The sequence below is a fragment of the Lutjanus erythropterus genome, chromosome 1, assembly GCF_056507025.1.
Source record: "Lutjanus erythropterus isolate fLutEry1 chromosome 1, fLutEry1.hap2, whole genome shotgun sequence".
Classification (NCBI taxonomy): domain Eukaryota; kingdom Metazoa; phylum Chordata; class Actinopteri; order Lutjaniformes; family Lutjanidae; genus Lutjanus; species Lutjanus erythropterus.
This window is the reverse complement of record NC_139317.1, coordinates 48811611-48835557: the sequence shown is the minus strand read 5'-3', so window position 1 is coordinate 48835557 and position 23947 is coordinate 48811611. Positions and strand designations below refer to the sequence as shown.

Genomic DNA, 23947 nt, shown 5'->3' with positions numbered 1-23947 from the left:
ACTCATGCCCATAAAGGTCTGTCACACAGCAAGTTTTGCCTGTCTTGGCCATCCTACATTTTATTGGCTAATTGTTTTAAAAATGAATTTGGATGCCACACTTTATGATAGTGGGCTTATTGTGGGGAGAAATAAAGGGCAATTGTGATGCTTTGGTGACTGTGGGACAGGGGCCGTTTGCATATGAAAAGTGGAGGAGAAAAAAATCAGGAACTTCAGGCAAAAAAATGTTTATGATGTTTTGTCGTTTGAAAACCGGCATTGTACAGTGCTGCACGATGTTCGGGCGGGGGGTTGACACCATCATCTTGTGCGTCGTCATCTTCTCCTTCATTCTCCTCGGGAGGAAGACGTGCTTGCGCAAGCACAGCAATGTTGTGTGACAACGATGACAGCAGGTAGCTTCGGAGCGGGTAGCCACTATCCCCGAGGAAAAAACCTCTGCCGAACGCTCCTCTGGCAGCATCTTGTCCCACACACTTGGGTGTTGATGGCGGAGTATCCCTTACGCAGGATGAAAATATGAAGGCCTGGTCGTCCATGGATGGGTCCCATCCACCAGTCCAATCACCTGGGGAATGCCAGCCATAACGTGGAAGCTCTGGTATGCCTCTATGATGCCCTCTCTCCTCGCTGGAATCTTGATGTTCCCTTGTGCGTGACGGACAAGGACATTGGTCACCGCCTCCACACTCCATGAAACCGATGCCTTGCTCAGCCCGAATCCTTCTCCCACCACCTCCAAGAAACTACCCACTGCGTAAAAACGCAAAGCTGCCAGAAGCTGTACCTCTGGGCTGAGAGCGAAGTTCAGGGTTCATACACATTTTAACCAACAAATTTCCATGACTTTTCCATGACTTTCCCATGATTTGGTAGCAAGTTTCCATGATGTAGATAGATCTAATGACAATTATAGTTTTATACAAAATAAATATTTGTTTAAACTAACCCTGATATACGAGTTTACATAAGGTAAGGTATATGTTACTGTGTTCTGGAATAATTTCACGAGGCATACATGTTTCGGAGGTAACGGTCTGAAAAATGAATAAGCAAATGAAGGTACCCAATAATACTTTAATTAGTTCCGATCTCGGAAAGCAATTGTTCAGTGTCTCAACCACGTCTGCAGCTGTTGCATGACCCAGAAACTCCGAGCCGATGTACGTCGTTTTCACCTCGGGCCCATCCCACACTCTCACATGCATGTCTACCTGTTTAGACTGCAAGTAGTGATTCAGGCTTTTGTCAAACATGACATATCTTTGCTTTGACACTCGACGTAAAGTGAGTCCTTTAAAGTAGGGCACCAGTCCAAATGCACACAGAGATACGCATTTGCGTTTGCCACAAGCAAATTTCATTGCTATTTGGCTATCTGGAAACATAGCCTGGAAAAGCTGGCTTATGTCTTTACATGACTTGTATGAAAAGTGAGCATTAGCTACCTTAAGCGCCCATAAAACGTCTGAAGTTAGCACTTCATTTCTGGTGACAACATTTGAGTCCCTTGTTTCAATGAGGAGGTGGCAGTACTGCTGCTACAGCCAGTGTCACAGTGGCCCTCTGGGGGGTTGTCTGTGGTCGGAAAAAGCTTGTGATGGCGCTAGCTTCGCGGGCAGTCACAGCAGCGTGGTGCTTTGCTCCTTTAGCATGGCTAGTCAATGCTGCTTCCCCCATATTAGAGATATCAAACATCTTATTGCATACGACACATTTAGCCTTGCCTTTGTCCTCCGTCTTCTCCAGCCATGATTTATACTTCTCTGAGTGCAGCCAAACGTTGTTGAATGAGCACCTTCCTGGCATCTTTGTGAGCTAAACTGTTGAAGCATGTTGTCACTGGATCCGATCTGCACCTTGCTAATTTACACCGCGCACGTCACGCGTGACCTGATGAAAACAGAGGCTGGTCAGATCAATGTGTGAGACTTTTCGATAGGAAATATTTATTGATCAATTTTAAAAATCAACCTTACAGACTGTTATTACTAAATGTTATCATTAAATGAGAAAAAATCCAACTGAACTTATGTGTCCAAAACCTTTCCAGGCTTGGAAAATGACATTTTCAAATCCCATGACTTTTCCAGGTTTTTTCAAAACGTACGAACCCTGGAAGTTGCACTTGGTAGCTCTAAATGTACGGGGACACAAATGTAAGCAGATTCAGGATCTCCTCACGTGGCAGTCGGTACTTGGACAGGATGGCACTGTCTGAGAGGACATCAAGTGGACTGAAGTTTGTCCTTATAAAGTGGTTGACATGAACCAAATGACTACGCAGACAGCGACGCCTTTGGTTCATTTGATTGAGCGCAACGATACGCTGTATTACAGCCATAATCTAGTCCACAATTAAGCAAACAGAGGCGATGCGCATGGTCGCTTATATAGCTGGTGATGCCCGCTTGATTAGTTTCCAGCCGGCCTCATTAGACGAATCAATTTGTCAAGTATCTGTCAGATATCCAGTATAAAGTGGTGGGGAACAGACTGTAGCCTAGTCAGAAAAAACATATCGTCAGTTAGTCAGCTCCATTAAACAAATGAATGAATAAATAAATAAATAAATAAATAAATAAATACATGAATAAATAATTTATTTTTTCATAATATTCATTCATTATTATTATTTTTCATGAGGTTAATTTTAAATTATGTAATTTGCGAAAAGGAGTCTAGATGCGAATTATACTGCAACTGTCCATTTAAAAAGCATAATTTTGGCCTAATAAAGGTCTTAACAGGTAAAACTCTGTTAAGATGAATGGAGTGCATCACTAAGAGACATCCTACGAGTGGTTCAGACCACCCTTCTTAAGATATACCTTCAGAAGATATATCTTAGCTAAGGAGACTCTGGGAAACAGCCCGTAAGCTTAAGGGAGACCTTAAGATACAACTTAAGACGCACGTAGCGCTACGAAGGCTCTGGGAAACGGGGCCCTGAGCGTGACGGACAGGTTGAGCTTAGGACAGCAAGTCAGATTGGAAGAGCAGGTGAGGGGGGGTCAGGCAGGGTGAGGAGAGAGGGAAGGAGAGAGCAGGGAGGGGGAAGTCCTCATCCTGGCAGGAAACAACAAAGCAGTGTTGGGTGTAATGCGTTACAAAGTAACAACAAGTAACGCGTTACTGTAATAACATTACTTTTTTCAGTAACTAGTAGTGTAAGGCATTACTCGTCTGAAAATGGTAATATTATTACAGCTTTCCCGTGCTAGTTACTTGCGTTACATTTGCCAGTAGCACCTTCATCACACACAACGCACACAACACAGAGAACAGAAGGGAAGGGGAGGGGGGCATGAATGGAACAGTGATTGGTCTGGGTTTGGCACGAGGTATCATTTACCATCACCGATTGGATGACATCCGGCAGCCGGCGTCAACAATGGCAAGCTCTTTTTCAGAGGAAGGTTCCCAAAAAAATATATATTTTTTTTAAATATTTTGAATATGTTCAATGGAAGGAAAATAACTTGATGGTGAAGTGCACACTCTGCCCGGGGAGAAAGCTGCTCTCCACCGCTTGTAACTCTACCTCCAACTTGAAGAAGCACCTGGAGCGACAGCACAGACACATGAAGCTTGTTGCAAAGCGACGGAGTGACATGAACTAGCGGCCCCGCAAGCAGCAAAAACTTTCATTTGAACATAAAGTACTACCAACATCAAAATCCGAGATAAATAAACTTGTTGCCTCGTACGTAGTAGAAGAAATGTTACCTCTTTCTACCGTCGAATCGCTGTCTTTTGGAAAGATAATCGGCAAAATACCGATAGAAGGGGGAGACCAGTCTGTTGCTGGTGTAATAAAGACCCTAAAGAACACTCCTCCTTTGTCTGTTCTCCCTCCATCTGATGCATCTCAGGCAATTATAGAGTAATTAAAAAAAAATGTAACTAGTAATATAACTAGTTACTTTCTCCAGGTAAAGTAAGGCATTACAATTTTTGAGAGTAATATGTAATATGTAATATATTACTTTTTTGAGTAACTAGCCCCAACACTGCAACAGAGAGAGTGATTTTCAGGGGCATACTCTGTAGAGGCATATTTTCTCATCACAATGTTCATCCTGCATGAGGTGTTCATCCTGGATTACTGCATTTAATGCTTAAGCACATTCTCTCACCAGGTTATTTCCCGTGGGAATTTTAGTTAGACCTATTTAGACCTATTTTGCTGAAAAAACGTGAGATTAAACCACACAAACCTAAAGGGGGTAGCATCTTGCTATGATAGGAACTACGCCAAGGCCAAAAAACAAGAACACCTGTGTGCCAAGGCCAAATAATGAGAACGCTTAACGGGTGTGTTTGGATGTGAGCTGAAATGATCAAGGAGGGAGGGGGCTCTTGGAAGCCCCCAAAAATGGTATATAATAGAGTGTTTTGAGTCCCTTTCTTCAGTCTAACCGGGGTTTGTCTCATGCTTGTTGATTTTTCTACACCAGAGAGATCAATAAACTTCATATGGCAGAACTTGTTGCTCCTCCAGTGATTCTTCCAGAATCAGATCTGAACTTAGAAAATACAAGTGATAACCGTAGTTTTTTGATAAGGTTGATAAGGTGTTGTGGCACTAAGCCCAGACCTCACTGGCCTATCTTCTGAGGACTTTTTGTCATGACAGCTCCTTTCCTCTTCCTCTTTCCTCATCACAGCTTCAGAAATAACACAAACACCCTTTTTCCATATTTCTATTTCACTTTAATGAGAATATTAAAGTCAAAAGTTGAATGAATGATTTTTTTTTGTTGAAATTTTAAAAAACAATAACAAAATAGAAGTAGAAATGGGGAAACAAAAAATGGAAATATAAAATAAATACACGAAAATAACACAAAAAACACAAAAACAAATAAATAAAATACTTGGCTCCACATATAGTCTACTGGAAACTAGGGGTGTTTATCTCACTGACTGAGACGATTCGATACGTATCTCGATACATGTTCAACGATACGATATATTTTATAAATCTTTAAGTGGCCAACAAATTGGTTCGATACGATTCAGCTCTGTCACAATACGATATGATACAATACGATGCAATACAAGACAATGCAATGTGTCAGTCCTTACATTTTGATTCAACTAATGCTACATTTGTAGAGTGCTGTTAGTTGCCAAAAAATCCTGATAGTTTTACTAAATATAGTAATAGTAGAGACAGAGAGAAGGAGACATTGCAGTGGTGTTTATATCTTATTATGAGTCTCATGTAAATGAGATGAGATAAATGAGAAACTTAAAAACTATTTAAAGTATCAGTATTTTTGCAGTAAGATGATGTGCTGCTCTGTTTCATATGAAGAGTGCTGTGGTTTTTTTGTGGAGGAACAGTGATGCTCTGTGTTACCTGTTCTCACAGTGACATGACGTCTCTGTAGGTCAGACTCATGTCTCTGTACTCTGCTGTCAGACACGTTTTACATAAATGATCTGCAGCAGCGTTTCTCATCTTTCTTATAAAACCCAAACTTAGTCTACACTTGAGCGTTATTAAAGTTTGGTGGTGTGATGCAGTACAATGTCACTTCTGTCGCTGTTTTCAGCACCGTCTGTTAAGAGCAAATGAAAAGGAGACAAAGGAGAGGGAGGAGGGAGCACTTGTTTTGTGAGTGCGGCAGCGGGCGTCTAGTTGGGTTGTGAAGATAATGTTACAGAGCATGCGTGTTTCGTCAGCTCTTGCGTCATTTTAGAGATGAAAACTGTAAAGCCTCAGACAACCGACTCCTAGTCTCGTGATAGCCGATCCATAGCTCTACAATCGATTCATCTAAGGATTTATGGCTGATTACTATTGATTGGGGAGTCTGCTACCGACACAGCCGTATCTCTCGCCGGATATCCGGTCATATTGGTTTATCGTTCCCAACCCTACTGGAAACCCCTATATGGTCTATAAGACAACCCAGGAATGTTGTTTCCTGGTAACTTTTGATTAAAATGTTAGGAGGGTGATCTCCATGTTTGTGATGTCCACAAATTCCAAAACCAAGCATGTTTCATAAAATGTTGTAAAGTCAATGTTTTATGTGCAATGATGTGCAGTCAACCCACATCTAAAATAAGACTTTTTCATACTTTTTCATTAAATATGGTGTTAATCAATTCATGCTTCATATGCTAATAAAGACATGACGATGGGGATATAAATAGTTTCTTACATTTTATATGCACTATGTAGTTCAGTTCATCACCATTAAAATAAACCTACTCTGGAAAGTCACTGCAATTCATTGGCTTTATTGGTTTGACTGCATAAAATCCAATGTTGCCAAAGCCTAAGAAGTCTGTGATGATTTTTAATTTTCTTCTTTATTTCATCTCATAATGAGGTAATTATGCTCATTACTCAAATTACAACTCTTTAGTAACCACGTTGAGTATCATCTACTGTCAGCGCCTATAGATGACAATCTGAACAGTTCATAGGAAACATTACTGACACCAGCTTTCCAGCAGACTACCGTTGACAGCAGTTACCATGGTAACCTTCTGAGAAAAGGCAGTTAGCTACATGCTAACACAGACGACTGACTAACACACACACACAGTGTGAGTTCACTGACCTCCAGCTCAGTAGTTAGTGTGTGTTTGGTTTTAAGCACACTGTTCATAATTGATGGTTCCTCACAGTAACGTTAGCTACAGGTAGCTGCTAATACACATAACACATCATTAACCTGTGTGTGTGTGTGCGCGCTTCCTGGTGCAGTCCGCTGTGAAACGATGCTCGGCAGTTCCACCTCTGTCTCGTCTCTGTCTGAAGATCATCAGAACGTTTTCTTAAATCATTCGTTTCTCTATAAATCCCTTAACATTTACATTTCCCCCATTTCCTCCTTCTCCTCAACTCCTTCTTCGTCATCTTCGTCTTTTTTCTTCTTCTTCTTTGAATTAGGCAGACTGGACGCTACAGCGGTGTATTACTGCCCTCTACTGTTCGTTTTTAAAAGTTCCTTTGACAGTTGCCTCTTCAAAGGAGGAAGATGTTCAGGGACCAACTGGAGCAGCTGGAGAAACTGTTTTCACTCTACGCACTTTGCTCAACCTGGGCAACTGAACTAAAGTGAAGAAATTGTTGGAATATCTGCACAACACTGGACTGGGAGAATATGGAGTAATTCTTGCAGTGGATGAGGATATATTTGACAGTCTCTGTGCCTCTTCTCCTGCCACTTGCCATCAGGGTGTTTCCTAGTCAGAGCCGGCCCAGTCCTCAGCCCAGTGTCCAAGCCTTAACTTGCTTATGACAACTGAATCTTTCCTACTGCAGGTAAAAGAGCTTTTACTTTTTCCACTGTGCTCTAAAAAGGACCTCCCCTTTTGCCTGTTTCCCATGAATTCTGCCACATTTCTTTTACTGATTGATTTATGATTTCACTGTATTCTGATTACCCATATTGGTCAAGGTCTGACAGTATCAAGGCCTGAGTGACCTCTTCTGTGGCTTTTGGTGTCAAAAGAGTTGCATCTTCTAATTGCAGAGATCACACTTCCTATTTTAACAGTTATTTATATATTTTGTGCATGATCGTGCTTTTTTATGATGCTACCCAGACGTTTGGTTTCATGTGTTTGATTAATATTCACAAAATGTATTCTAAGTTCTAACAGGATTTCTGCTGATGGAGTGGTTGGAACCAAGTACCATGGTATTAGTCTTTCTGTCTTTCTGTAGCAACCATAGTGATGGACAACAGCATGACAGAGAACTGCAGGCGTATATCATTAACACACATCAACAGTGTGCAACTAATACACACAAAAATGCTTTGTAACTTTTCTGATCATTGACCAAACATCATAGATTTCTGTGAGTTCCACCAATCACAGCGGCCCTTCATGTAAATATCATACATGTACGTTTCAATCACACATTTTTTTTGCATTTATATATATATATATATATATGTTAATTTTGTCACAGGTACTAAAAAGAACACATTTGTCATTGTTATTGTTATTTATCAATGCTTTGTGCACTTTTGTGTTATAATTTTGTGCTGTTTTGACTTAGTTTGAGCTCCAAAAAGATTCTGCTTCTCTATGAAATACCCCCTGGTGCACTTCTTCATTTACAAATGAAGCAAATTTTAATTATTTTGTAATTATGAGCCTTTTTGATACAAGGTTAGTTAGACCACTGAGAACAGAGTGCAGTTTTGTTCTCCCTGGAACCAGTTGTCTTTGATTTTTAATGGAATATATAAAACAAAAAACATAATTTTCCTTTGCAGTTTTCTCGTGGTCCTACAATTTCATTGCAAAGAATGTCTATAAGCATTGCAACATGCATTGCAGAAAAGCTGCTGTGAAATCAGACATTTTAGGCTGCAACAATTCCAAAAAATGGCTGTGAAAATCCTGGAGGGACTGAATATTGTACTAATCAACAGTTGACCCCAGTGATTTGCTTTTGTCCACAGATTTGTGGCACTCTACAGACAGCAACATGATTTCCTGTATGCACCTTTCCATTTGTTGAGTCATTGTTGTTATACTTAAGTGATTGGCTTTATTAGAGCAATGAGACCAGTGATGTGACTGGCTGAGAGTGTATTTTTGTATAAATGACCACACCCTCCACACCCAGCCCCTTAGCTATTTGCACTGAAGAACCAAAATAGCAGGTGAGCTTGAAGACACCCACACAGTCACTGCACTCAGACCTACCACTCTGTACTGGTGGCTGTGTGTGTGCAATAAAATTGGGCCCCAATGTCCCTAAAATAATTCCTCTTGCACATTAGTAATTTAGTCTTTAGTTAATAGTGTGCACGTACACTAAGACCTTGACTGTTGCCTGTGCTCGCACCTCTGGTCCTCCAACAATGTCCAGAGTGTCATGTGGCTGCTCATACACCTGCAGGAGGACAGGGCAGAGCACAGAGGAGTCAGAGCAACGTATGAGTGTAGTAAAGTGATCTACACTGGTTACACACATGATGGACAACACTACACACATACAAAAGAAAACAGTTGAACCTTTGAGTAACTAAATCATGACTCTAAATTACCTCTAAATCTGTGATAATGAGCCATGCAGTATGTTTGTGCACAAGAGATCTCATGATTCTCACAGAGTACTTTAATATGAGTTTTCAAAGCAAGCACAGTGTTGACAGTGTGTCAAATAGGTTAAAAGTTAAAAGGAAAATGCAATATTTTGGGAAACATGGCTACTTGAGAATAAGAGAAGAAGATGAATACCAGTTTCGTGTTAGTGTGTTAAGTACAGAGCTGGAATCGTGACAAGGTGTCAATAAATGGTGTCAAGAAATATTTGCATTTTGGGACATAAAACAAAAAACTGAAACCAGCATTGCATGATGGGAAATGTGAGCCATCCATATGATAATTTAACTTACCTTACACACAGAGTCAGAGCAGCACACTCTGCTCTGTATAGGTGGCAAAATGTAGACTGTAGACTTTTTCTGGAATCAACCTCATGTTTACAAGCATACTGCTGAAACAATAGACTTAAACCTTAAATGAACACTTTAGGTAAACCTGTACAGTACAACACAACAGAGACAGCTGCATAGAATAAAATGAAGGCATACATACATTTGTTTTGTGACTATGTGATCCTGTAGTGTGCTGTATTAAGGTACATGTGTGATGTGTTTTCTCTCTGTTGTTTTCTTTTTTTTCCTTCTGAACTTATTTATTTATTTAGTTTTTTGTTTATTTTTCTTTATGTTGTGACGGCCCACCCATGTGTCTTGTTTTGTTCACCCAGAGACTGGGTGGGTCGTCAGTGAGACTGGTTGCACCTGAGAGTTGGGAGGAGCCAGAGGGCATAAAAGGGCTGCTCTCCTTTGACTCTCTCTCTGGCTGGGCTGCTGCTACCATTCCTCATGTCCGTCTCATCCTTTCAGTTTGGGTTTGAATCCTTATTTCAGCACTCTTACATACATTCCTATACACCCACACATGCACTACATTACTGATTACAGATTCATCCCCTTTTTCCCACATTTCTTTGGGTTTACAATAAAATATCCAGATAATTGATCTTTCTGTGTGCTGACTCCCTCCTTTTGTTGCAACTTTGAGCCAAGCTGTAACAATGTACTAGAGTCTACCTCCATAATATAGAACCTGTGCCTTTTGTTCCTGTGCCCTGAAAACAATTTGTCATGAACCAAGTCTTTCAAAAACTAATAAACATTTGAAATCCAAAGTAGAATGTATATTGAAAGTGGGTCTGTATGGGTGGTGGAAACAGTGGAGAACATGTGCAGACCAGTGGTTTATTAGAATATTTCCCAAACTTTTTTCCTGGGGACCCACTTTTTAAAAATGACAAACCATCGTTACCCTAATCACAACAAGCCTTAATAAATTCTGGGAGGAGTTAATTTGTGCATATGAACATTCCTGATAGTTTTTACTGCAATTTCCACATCACCCTATATCATTTTGATGCTTTTTTGAAAATATATACACATGTTAAAAGTTAAGAAATGAGAAATAAATTCATTTAGGCTGAATTTCATTATTTATTATTATTATATTTCCTCAAGTTTCCTTCATAAAAGAGACAAAATAAGTGCATTTAGACAAAATTAACAGGCTCTTGTTTTTTTGTTTTTTTTTAGTAAACAACAGACACATTTTAAATGTGTTAAAAATGTGTACTGCAGATATAAATCTTAATCTTATGTAATTTGGGGACTCAAATAAAATCTCCTTTGACCCACCTGTGGGTTATGACCCAGTCTGTGGGAATTACTTGTTTATGGCGCAGAACTTGAATACAATTGTATTGTATGCGCCTCTTGTTTTACTCCACAAATGCACAAAATAAACAGCTGATGAGGAGGAACTCACTCAGAAAAACACTTTGATGACAGTACATGTCCATGCAGCCCTCCACTGCCTTCATTCAGTCAGATTAGACGACAACGGAAACGGTAATAATTTAATACTGATAGTTTCCTAATGAATGTCTGTTTTCTCTGACTGTGTGATTGATCTCATGTTTAATGCTCAGCGGGGGGAAATGAGGCGTGTCCCGGCTGGCCGGTCGCTGCTGTGTTTCCGTGTCACTTCCTTGTTCTTGTGTGGAGGGAGAAACTTTTCTCGGAGCAGACACGTCCGGACTACTGACTTTATTCGGCCAAGCCGGTGCTGAATGCTGGAAGTTGCTATCTAACCCGTCATTCTTCGCTCTGAACCGTCAGAAAGTTTGACGCCATGGCTGACAGGCGAGGAGAGGAGCAGGACGGAGAGCAGGAGCCTCAGGGAGCCGCGGGGGGAGAAGGTATGTGAAGCCATGTCAGGTTTACTCATCAACGAAACGGCCTTTCACCAAAACACACTAAACTTTAGTCGAACTGGACATTAATATTCGATAATTGGGTCAAAGTTGAGCTGCAAGGTAACGTTATTCTTCTGGTTATCGGAGGGACCGGTGTTTTGTCGAAGTCTGTTTCCCGTCGATATGAGTCTTCTTCCCGCTTCACCCGAGCCTCACTCCGCCTGTAACCACAACCAGCCGCCTCTGTGGGTCCTCGGTGCTTTACCTACCACAGCAGGTTACCTCTGCTCCCTCCAACCGACAAGTGACTGACCACCGAACCCCGACTCCAACCAAGGAGGGGCCGCTGCGAGAGAAACAGTGAGGGCGGGGGCGGTAGACTCCGACACCTCTGGGGAGTAAATGACGTCATTTCAAGCATGAACTTCTCATGGTTGTAACTCAATGTGTTTGTCTGCGCTTTTGCCTAATTAATTGAACTTTTCGTTGAGGTCAAGTGGTTCACTCAAAGCCGAGAAAAGGGCAATTCCGGGACAAACTTTGAAATAAGTTATGTGGATGTATGTCGATTGAATGTGTGCATTTTAAAGAGGCGAGAAGGCCTCATGCCTGCTCTGTATGTCACTGCGCTGCGACTGGTGATAAACAGAATCATAAAACAGGCAGGTCTGTGCCGGAGTCCGGGCAGTGAGGGACGAGCAGACAGACAGACAGACAGACAGGCTGCCCCCTCAGGGCAGGACGAGGTCACACACGCGTTTCATGTACAGCTGAAACCACCAGTGTCTAATGCATGAACACACATGAGAGCATCCACACAAACAAACCTGATGACACCTTTATCACGGGGTTAAACACGAGAATGATGACGACATTAGTGGCAAGATGGCGTCACGACTGAAAGTGAAACTTTGAAGTTACATTTTCCAGTCTACAGTTTGAATCTGAAATGTTTTAGATGACCATTTATGCATGAATTAGACTAGTGAGAGAACATTTAACAAAGCAGACCCCTGATTATCCATTTCAGCATCACACCATCTTTTATCCAACAGTAACACAGACAGGTCTGCCTGTTTCAGTCATGTCAATTCAAAAGACATGATCAACTATGCTAATGCTGGGGAAATTTCACATTAGCAGCACCTGACAATTATTTTCATTGTTGGTTAATCTGTCAGTTATTTTCCTGATTAATGGATATGTTGTTTGGTCAATCAGAAAATGGTGTCCAAGATGACATCCTCAAGATATTTTACTGTCTGACAGTTTACTGTCAGAGAGGAGTAAAGAAACCAGAAAATATTTCCATTTGATAAGCTGAAATCAGAGAATCTCGATTAAATCTGTCTGATTTCCACCCTTTTTAATAAACTCCATGTCAGATGCCTGATCAGAAAAATACTGGACATCAAATTCAAAAGGAGCTGTGATGCTTTTAATTTAATCACTAATCACTGTCAACCCTTCACTCAAGTGGACAATCAGTATTTTGACTTTAAACTTCAACTGTGGTTGATCAGCGCTTGACAAAAACGGCAAAAACCTTACTCCAAATGTGCTGCATACATGCCCAAAGATGTTTCTAAAATGTGACCTGCATCAAATCAGAATACTGTCATATTCTGAATAATAGTGGAAAATTTGCGTACATGTAAAGCGTAATCATTAAAATGATTCCTTGACAGTAGTAGCTGGTAATGTCTATATAGGCCTGGTTGTATTGCCAAATGTAAGGATATACATGCACAAAGTCACAATTGTCAAGTAGTTTTTATGCTTTATGGTATTTTGGTTGTAAATATAATTATCTCAATCTGTTTTGAACAGAATCCTGCAGTTGAATCCCCCTACTTTTTGTTAAAGTTTCAATGTTAAATTGGTGTTAATTGGGTTTGTAACATCATAATAAACTGTAGTTACAGTACAGTCAAATTATCATCTAATCAATAAACAAACAAAAAGACAATCAAATCAAAAGCTGCTAAAACACATTTTTAAAGCATCTTGATTGTTTGGCATGGTAAAGATCATAGAACTAACACACATCTCCTGACAAATCTTTTTTTTTTCCTGTTGTTTCCAATACCCCTTGCAAATTGACACAAAGAGCACTAATGAATCAGGGCATAGGATGCAAAAGCATAATGCTGTTTTGTGAGTAGTCAGATTTGTTTGCACTAACCTGCAACATTAAAGTCACCACTGCATAATTGTGTTGCTACAGGCATTACTTTTCTCAGTCCAGTACCATCCTCTGGCACTGAAAAATGAAGCCACTGTACAAGTGCCAAAAACTGCAGTTGCTTGAATGGCCACTTGAGGCTGGCTCAAAAAACGAGTAAACTCATCATATTAAAATGCTTTCTTTACAGCAGAAATTAACATGTTTACAGCTTGGAACCAAAAATGGTGGGTAGGACAATGCAGTCGACATGCCCCCAGAATTTCAAAGCAGAGAAAACTGATAATTTTTTCAATATTTTTTACACTGAATTGTATATACTGTGATTTTTTTCAATCTTTTAAATTTGGCTTGATGGTGAATACACATATATACATATATATATATATATATATATATATATATATATATATACATACATATATATATATGTGTATGTATATATATATATATATATATATATATATATATATATATATATATATATATGTGTGTGTGTGTGTGTGTGTGTGTGTGTGTGTGTGTATATGTATATATGTATATATATATATATATATATATATACACATATACATATACATATATATGTATATATATATACATATATGTATATATATATAAACATATCGATATTGGTAAATAGCGGTTATCGGCTATAACAGCAATATTAATATCGGATATCGGTATCGGTCAGAATTTTCAAATCGGTGCATCCCTAGTGTGGAGTAACTGTGACCGCCAACAAAGACCCAGATGCTGTCCTATACGGACCCAGACCTATAACCAATAAATTATTAATAGATTTCATTTTTTTACGGGACGCTTCTACTTTAACTGATGCAACTTTTTTAGTCTTTCTGCCACTGGTTTATCTGATCAGGAAACACAGACCAACTGCAGAGAAGCTGCGTGTGGAGGAGACTGTTGTTAATGACAGAGTTTATTACAACAGAAACTAACGTGATAGTTAATGACATCGACACCAACCAGATGCACTGATCATAACATGTTATCATCATAATCATCATAACTAGTATCACAATCAAAATTGACATATCATGTTAAAACAAGAAACTTTCCCCATGGTAACTGGATGAGTTAATACGCTGTTGTAACAAGAAACCTTCATTTAAAACATTTCAATATGAAAGGAATATGATACATCTTTTATATACATTTTAATAAATAGTGCAGTGCGATTGATTGAATTCATTGTTAATATCACACAGTCTTCTCATTGTTCCAGATGTCATCGATGATCCCATCCTAGAGCAAGGAGCAGTGGTCCTCAGAGGGTAAGTCTCATCACAATTAATATTACAGCCACAACAAACTTAAATTTATACAGCATAAAATAAATTGCTCCTAATGACTGAACCAGGAATAAACCCAGAATGCAGTGAATTAGAGTAATGTAACAGATTATATAAAATCATGTCAGAACTTGAGATCAGACTGAGAGAGAAGACGTGATTTTTTTTATTATGCTGATAAAAATGTGACTTTCATAACTGTTTTCAAACAAAAGGTCACTTTATGACAAATGTGGCACTCAAGTTCCTGACTGCAGGTTTGTGGGGGTGGGTGGATCAATACTAAAATATTGACACTACATACTTGTTTTGAAGATGGAATCTAGTGTCAGTAGGATTAATACAAAGGGACCTGCTTGAGTTTCTCTGTCCTTGTACCGATATACATTTCATCTGAGTGGAACTTTATATACAAAAATGTTCTGTTGTGAACACATCTAAGTGCACTTAGCTTCTCTGCTACTATTTGTCATGTTGTTGTGTGCACTCAAACAACACTCACATCGCACACCATAACTAGTTCAAGCCAGCACATAATTGCAGTGATGACTGAACAAAAGAGTAGCATCATTTGGAATTTAATTGACTGTTACAATAGGAAGAAAAGGAAGGAAAAAAGACAAAGAGGAAAGAGGGAGGAAAGGTGACATGCTGACATGCAAACTTCATGGTTTTGAATGCTTACTTGTACTGTTGCTATTCAACAATGAAGAGCACATTTGGAACTACTTGTATGTTTATTTAATTGTGAAGTCTGCCTTTGCTCCCCCTCTCTCCCTCTCTCCCTATTTTTCCCTTCATATCTTAACAGTGAATTTGAAAAGAATGTATATATATATAAATATATAAAAATTCACTGACGTGTACATTCTCTGCAGTTTTTACATTGTACTCTAGGGATGTTAGCGGGTTAACCAGTTAACCGTTTACAACCGTAGTCTACATTATAAAAAGTCCATCACAATAGTACAGTGTTTAATGCAGAGTGGGATGCATTCAGTCCTGTCTCTATCTGTTCACTATTTCTATGTCTGAAAGTCTCAACATTTCAAGTGCCGAGTTTGGAGCACTGGTTACGTGTGTTTGTGCTCCCTTTTTCACAGTGAGGCTGTTTCAGGTGCAGAGAATGTGCATAACCTGCCACCAACCTTTATTTGGATGTATCCCAATCTTTCACTGATATCAACAAGAATACTAGTGTCAGTTTTCTTAAAGAATAGCTTCACATGGTTCCTAGTCCATCTTAAAATGATACTAACATCTATATGTGCATCAGAAATGTCGGTTGGTTGATCTTTCCTTCTGTCCATATTGACTGCACTGAGATCCCTTTCTCAAATACTTTTTATTTATCGACATATTTCATCTAAGCACATACTTTTCTCACTGTGCTACAAGTTCATATCATTGTGTAATACACATCATATCATGACATGCCGAAACATAAACATTCTATACAGATTCAATGTCAGTTTTTTTTAAGTGACATAAAGGAAGAATGAAAAAAGAACGAAAAAAAAACAAAAAGCAACAAAACCAATACTGGTGACAATAAATAAGTGATAATGTAGTAATGACAAAGATAATCATCATAACAGCATATTATGATGGCATGGTGGCATAAAATAATAATGTTTAGTTGTTTGGTTTCTTGTTATATATGTTATTCTTTCCATAGTATGTATTTGATTGATCAGATCCCTCCATGTCTCTATTTGTGGCTTGTTTGTTTGAGCCCAATTGTGTGTTATTGTTTGTGTAGTAGTCCTAAAAATTATTGTCAAATATTTTCCAGTTTTTCTGCCATATATAGTGGGCTCATACCAAGAAAGTAGTATTTAACATCCAGTGGCAAGTTTACTTTCAAAATAGTCTGAATTTTGTCATGTTTATCTTCCCAGAAGGATTTTAGTATTGGGCATTGTCCCCACAGTTCCTCCAACACTTTGAGGTAATCCTATCATCATATTTAGCCTGGTGAATTGGTGCCATAAAGTAGTGGAGTTGAATCTTCCAGGCATACTCCCACCAAAATGCAAATTTGTTGTTTTGTGTGTATTGATATTCAGTCCCTCCATTGTTCTACTGATATATCCATTTCTAATTCCTCCTTCCATTTTTCTTTTGCCCTCTTGTCTGGTCAGGATTTTGTGAACAGTGGATATTTGATTTTTTATTATACTCATGGTATGATTTTTCAAAATAAGTTTTATTAGGCGATGTACCTCTTTAATGATTTTGCTCTGCGACTGGCTACTTCCTATGTACAGTACCGGTCAAAAGTTTTAGAACACCCCAATTTTTCCAGTTTTTTATTGAAATTCAAGCAGTTCAAGTCCATTGAATAGCTTGAAATGGTACAAAGGTAAGTGGTGAACTGCCAGAGGTTAAAAAAAAGGTAAGGTTACCCAAAACTGAAAAATAATGTACATTTCAGAATTATACAAAAAGACCTTTTTCTGAGAACAAGAAATGGGTTAACAACTGAAAGGTGTTCTGCAGCAATGGAGGTTGATCAAGCCTTGAAAGTTGGTGCTACCAATTCCTACAGATGTCCCAACTTTTCTTGATTCCTTACAACCCCCTCTGTCTGCATAAAAGTAGTGCTGGAACACACTATGGTACCATACCCTCATGAGCATTATTTGAACAGTACTGTACTGCAGAAAGTAGTGTGTTGCTATAAAAATGGAAAGAAAAAGGCAACTGACAACGGAAGAGAGACAGACCATCATAACACTTAAAAGAGTAGGTCTTTCCTACAGAGAAATAGCCAAGAAAGTCAAGGTGTCAGTGAATACAGTTTCCTTCACCATCAAAAGGCACTCAGAAACTGGAGGAAACTCTGACAGGAAGAGGTCTGGCAGACCCAAGGCCACAACAGAATCACAAGACAAGTTTCTGAGAGTCAACAGCTTGTGTGATAGGCAGCTCACAGGACAACAGCTTCAAGCTCAGCTTAATAGTGGTCGTAGTAAACAAGTCTCAGTTTCAACTGTGAAGAGAAGACTTCGAGTTGCAGGTTTGACAGGTTGAGTTGCAGCATGAAAGCCATTGCTAAGAAGTCAGAATGAGAAAAAGAGGCTTGCCTGGGCCATGAAACACTGCCAGTGGACTAGTGAAGACTGGAAGAAGGTGTTGGACTGATGAATCAAAATTTGAAATCTTCGGTTCATCACACAGGATTTTTTTTTTGTACGCCGTTAAGTAGGTGAAAGGATGGTTCCTCAGTGTGTGACGTCAGCTGTCAAACATGGAGGAAGCGTGATGGTCTGGGGCTGTTTTGCTGGATTCAGGGTCGGTGATTTGTACAGAGTGAGAGGTACCCTGAACCAAAACGGCTACACAGCATTCTGCAGCACCATGCAGTAACCTCTGGTATGCATCTAATACGTCAGGAATTCATCCTACAGAAAGATAATGACCCAAAACATAAGTCCAAGCGATGCCAGAACTAACTTAGGTTGGTATTATGGTAAGCTTGAAAACATGGAGTGGTCAACACAGTCTCCAGACTTAAACCCCATAGAGCTGGTTTGGGATGAACTGGACAGAAGAGTGAAAGCAAAGCAACCTACAAGTGTCACACATTAATGGGAACTTCTGCAACAGAGTTGGGAAGAACTTTCTGAAGAATATTTGATTTCCATTGTAGAAAAAATGCCACAAGTGTGTTCAGCTGTTATATCTGCCAAAGGTGGCTACTTTGATGAATCAAGTTTAAAATACATTTTGATTTATAAATTGATTCCATGATTTATTTTTTAACTTCAATGGTATATTTGTTCTATGATTTCATTTCAGAGTACAATGAGACATTAAACTGTATAATTCTCAATAAAAAAAAACCTGGAAAAATTGGGGTGTTCTAAAACTTTTGACTGGTAGTGTAGCTTCTAACCTGTAGGTAATGGAAAAAATGTGATAAAAATAAAATATGAAAAACTACCAAAAGAAGATCAGGCTCTTCTGCTTCCAGCTGTGAAACATTTTGTCTGTTAGGTTTAAATTCTGCATCTTCTTCTATCTAAGTTTTAATCTTAGACATATTTTTCTCTAGATTTTTAAAGAATTATTAACCCAGGTATTCTCTGTCTTTTTGTGGCATTTTTCCTTGTTCCAAAGGCTATATTTTATTGATTTATTTTCTGTTTGACTTGTTTCTGTTGTTGTCTATTTAACAGTTGAATTTTCTTGCTTCAAGGTTCTAATGGAGTGTACTTGTGCAGCCAGTTAAAATTTTTAAAGCAAAGAGATCCTTTCCTAATGTCATTTCAGTGTAAGTGATGGTGGACAAAACCCAGAGTCTTCATTCTGTGTCTGTGTCCCTGTGTATAGGTATGTGATTGAGCGTCTAAACACAGAAGAGCCCAGCCGACACGTCTCCTCCGAGGATCTGGGAGGACGGCCAAATGAACAACAAGATCCACAAATCAAAGAAGTGGTGGAACATCTGATCAAGATTGCAGATGACTTGAACAGGAACGCTGAGCTCCAGCGGTAAGCTAACCCAGCTGCAATAAATGAACACTGCATAACAGTTTCAGTACTATTAACAGCAAAATAAACTCTTTTGAGGAATATGATCATATTTTCTAACCAGAGGGAAGGCCTACGGGTGATGATTTCACCATCCTGTGGAAAAAAAAACAAAAAAAAAAAACAGTGTCGCTGTTTATAAACAGTTGCTTGTTGTACATCCTGATGGGTGTGGGACTGTAGGACTTGGCCAAAGAACTAAAATCAAAAACACAGAAAAACATGAAATCCAAACTCCTGATAGAGGCATGAGCATAGAGCTGTGTTCACAGTGGTATTTATTGTAACAATGGAAAAAAAAATGCTGTCAGAATATTTCTGCTCTGTATACTATTTACCCAACGTATCTGTGCCATCACTACTTGTGATGAGAGACATATTTCAGAAAAATGTGAACATAAGTGAAATAAATCTGAACATTGTTCCACCTGTTTGTTCTATCAGACTGATCAACCAGGTTCAGGGTAACTGTGCTCAGGACATCTTCATGAAGGTGGCCAGGAGCATCTTTGCTGACGGCATTAACTGGGGTCGAGTGGTGGCTCTCTTCCATCTGGCCTACAGACTCATATACAAGGTAACACAAAGAAAGAGATATCTCATAGAGCAGTGCTTTTTAACATGACTGCAATTATGTTTTTTTTCAATTAATTGATTATTGATTAAGTTATCAATTAATCTAACAATTATTTTGTTATGATTCAATTATATATCAATTAACCTACCTAAAATACATATCACAGATTGTTTTATTAATATTTCAATATTTTATTCAATCATAATCCTGAAAAATAGACACATAAAGAACATTAGAATAATATAATAATTTGTCTAAATTTGTCTAACTTCTATCTTGTTTAATAGACTTCATGTCAGATGTCTGATCAGAAAAATACTGGGCCTTAAATTCAAAAGAAGCTGTGATGTATATTAATTTAATCACTAATAACTGTCAACTGTTCACTGAACTGGACAATCAGTATTTTGACTTTAAACTTAAACTGGTTATGACAAGTTATTTCATCACTGGAGTCATATGCAGGTAAGATGATCACTGACAGAGTATTTTTGCATCAGTGTGAGTCAAACAAAATTTTTGTTGTTTTTCTGCTGACTGGCATGAATTACAGAAGTCTGTAATGTTTCAGCCATTCTGTTGATAAAGGCTGATAAAGTGAACAGAAAGAACAAAACAGCAGAAAAACACTTTTACATGCCGCATGGTGTAAAGTTAAGAGGCACTTTTAACATACAGGTGATGACGAAACTTGCAAAAAATTTATCTTAAGTGACTTCTACTAACAGAAACATGTTCCACGTGTTGATAATCCTCATATATGGTGTTTGGGTGCTGACAGAAAGTAAACACGACGATGCAGGAGGAGGACAGGTCACTCAGTGCTCCAGTTTGTGGAGCTAAAGAGAGCTGAACTGTTGTGTCTCTGTCTGAAATACTACCATACTTTAGATGATCATGGTGAGTTCATGGTGGCTTGTTCTCTATGTGAATCCATGCACTGACAAGTTGCCCCAGCCCTGGCTGCAATTCATCTAGATTTTTAAAGTCAGGTACCTTTTTTTTTTTTGGAAAGATGTGGTGGTGACTGGTGATCTGCACTGCAATTTTTCATTAGCTGATCGATTTTCAACCATTTGTTCCCTGCAACTAAAAAACATGCTGTCCTACCACACATGGGCACTATAAGTCACAGCCTGCAGGTAAAAACTACACCCAGGTTTAGAAAGAATTTCTGTCTCTCTATCTGTGTGTCACTTTGGGCTGCACTGTTTTTTCTCGTAGTAGTTTCTGTAGTATCTGCAGAGCCTGACATTAAACCGACTGAAATTCCCTCTGTGATCTTGCAGTGTCTCAGTAGGGTACAGGATTTTAGTCAACTGATCAATTTCTTGCAAAAGATCCAGGAAGTCGAAAAATCATTGACATATCACATGTTTTAGGTCATTATGCAAACCTCGCACTGCCTAATCAGCTCCTGGTGTTTATGCTTCCTGACGTCAGTGTGGTATCTGCAGACATCTGCAAGCTAGTGATAGGGACAGGTAGGAACAGACTGAACAAAGTAGAACTGTTCTGTCCACTCTGGTGGTTTCACCTCATATAAAATGAGATATGCCTTGCTATTAAACACAGTGACAGAATTAATTAATCAGCACTGTATATTTCAGTCTGTCCTTCTCAAATATGACTGATTCACTATGAGATAGCTGGAGCAGCTAGTGGCCTGGAGCCTGTACTATGAAGACAGTGAAACATACCCAGGGTATCCTCTGGTTATCTGGCTTCACTAAACCTGGCATTCTAAGCAGTCACACGACAGTGGTTACAACACAGGGTTTCCCAATATGAGTGGCTTCACATAAAAGGGGCACAATATGGACAGGAGTACTGGTAGCACATCAGCAGATTTTACAAACACAGTGGAAAATATAAAAACAAATACAAAGAAGCATCAGAACATCTTCATAATCCAGGCTGCAAGTGCAGCTGCTGTTGCTGAATGCTGGAAGGACATGGCAGAAAAACCACACTCTGAATAACAATAATAATAGTTCATTTATTTTATAAACTTTATATAAGCTTAAATCATATAAAACAACACACTACAAATGTACAATACACCACATTAATCAAATTATAAGCAGCTCAAGGCTCAAGTTAATAAGGTTATATTCTCACTTCCCTAAACGGACTTTGGAGAGAGGGTGGCACTCAGACATCTCATTCAATACGTTTACTTGATCATTTGTCTGATCATCTGATCTGCAGACAGATGATCAAATGTATTCAATGAAATGTTTCTGAGTGTGATTCTCTCTTATTTATATAGATATAAATATTTAGGATAAGGCACCAGTCAGTCAGAGCACAGTGGTAACCCTTCAAATAGCAGACTTGTGAACAGATACAAAATTAATATAAACTCGTAATTCATTGTGGTAGATTTGAACAACAAGTACAAGACTTTAGTGCTTCAGTTAGTCTCTGTTGGTCTGGGTTGGTCTCTGAACACTCCCCCCCCCCACCTTCATGATCACCCAAGCTCCTACAGAGCTTCACCGAGCTCCAACATAAGCAGTTTTGAGCAGGTTATGTGTTTATGCATAAGTTACCATGATGATGTAAGAAGTGAACCATCTTCATAGGACTGAAAGCTCTAACCCTGCTTTGTCATGCAGACAAGACTGGAGTCACACCAGTCCAGTCAACTGGAGCAGATGCACACACAGTGAAATTATTCACATCACAGTTTTTGTTTTAAAGGCATTGACTACCAACCATCTAGAGAACATCAGAACCGTCATCAGCTGGGTTCTCCAGGTCATCAGAGAGCAGCTCTATGGCTGGCTTGTACAGCAGGGAGGCTGGGTGAGTGATGCATTGTCCAAAAAACATCTGTCAGCTGCCTGCTATATTCACTTGAAATGTTGATGTAAGGCTTCAAGGCCTTCTGTATAGACGAGTCAGGAGGATAACCTTAGTTTTGCTCTCTTGACCTTTCCAGGAAGGGGTGATCCGTGGTTTCTCTCAGTGGAGGACAGTAGCCATAGTAGCATCAGTAGTGTTGGTGGCAACTTTTGTTTACTACAGGAAGACACGCTGAGACATCAGACCTCATAGCCAGGGCTGCAGTCCCATCTCTTGGATAACTGCAGCTTGTAAAAAAAAAAGACATGGACATTAATTAAAGCCACTCCTCAGCCTCAATCTCATTTACTAGAGGGGGCCATGGACGGTTCTTAGAGGGTGAAACACATTCCCTCCTCTCAGGATTCCAAGAACAAAAAAAAAAAAAAAAAAACCACCAGGCATCGCCATCATCCTTCACCAGCAACTATTCAGCACCTTCCATGGGATCCACACTCCCTCCAGCTGCCGTACTGGACTTCTCAGCTCTCGTACTCTTCCTGAACCAGGTCTCAGGTGCACATCAAGTCAGTAAATCAAAATTCAACAAATTACTGTGGCGAATGTACCTTAACTTAATTTTGTTAGCTTCTGATGCAAATTTTAATAATGTCTTTCGGCCAAGAGGCAGCCATGTTTGTTTTTGAGTTAAACAGGCCTGTGCCCTTTTAGGCACCTGTGCAGAGCTGCAGCAGAAGAATCTAAACTGTCATGGTTTTACCAGCAACATGAGATCTGGAGAAAGGAACAAAGATCATCAAGATGGTCCTTTTTAGTCCTTTTTAATATCATTAAAATTGTGAAGATCTCCCATTAGGACTCAAGAATGTCCTGGCTAATGTAATGGTAGCATAGGTTTGTATAATGCCTCTGTATGAATTATTTCAGTCACCGTGGCTGTGGAAAATTTAAAAAAGCATAAATAAGCTGTAGCAAATTCAGAGACACTGTTGTCACCACAAATATCTCATCTTATTGTACCACAAAAAGCAGTGGTTATGGCCACATACATCTACCATTTTTGACCTTGCTTTGTGCATGCTGGCTCACTGGCATGGCATATTGAGACCTTTACATGGAATATTATGTAGCTTATTACACTGTTAATCTTACTAGTTAAGAACATTGTCAATGTAATTAGTGTCACTTGTGCTTATCCTACTATGACAAGATGTTTGCTGTACCTTTACCAA

General features: G+C 39.2%; 1 protein-coding gene across 1 annotated transcript; it reads left to right on the top strand.

The window, feature by feature from the left end:
- Positions 1-11032: 11032 nt before the first annotated feature.
- On the top strand, positions 11033-23565 carry LOC146333409 (apoptosis regulator BAX). The gene is made up of 6 exons (XM_084722900.1): positions 11033-11293; positions 14722-14770; positions 19127-19288; positions 19772-19904; positions 22611-22715; positions 22852-23565. Exons 1-6 carry the CDS (start codon positions 11227-11229, stop codon positions 22948-22950), a joined length of 615 nt encoding a protein of 204 aa, XP_084579026.1. The 5' UTR covers positions 11033-11226; the 3' UTR covers positions 22951-23565.
- The last annotated feature ends 382 nt before the right edge of the window (positions 23566-23947 follow it).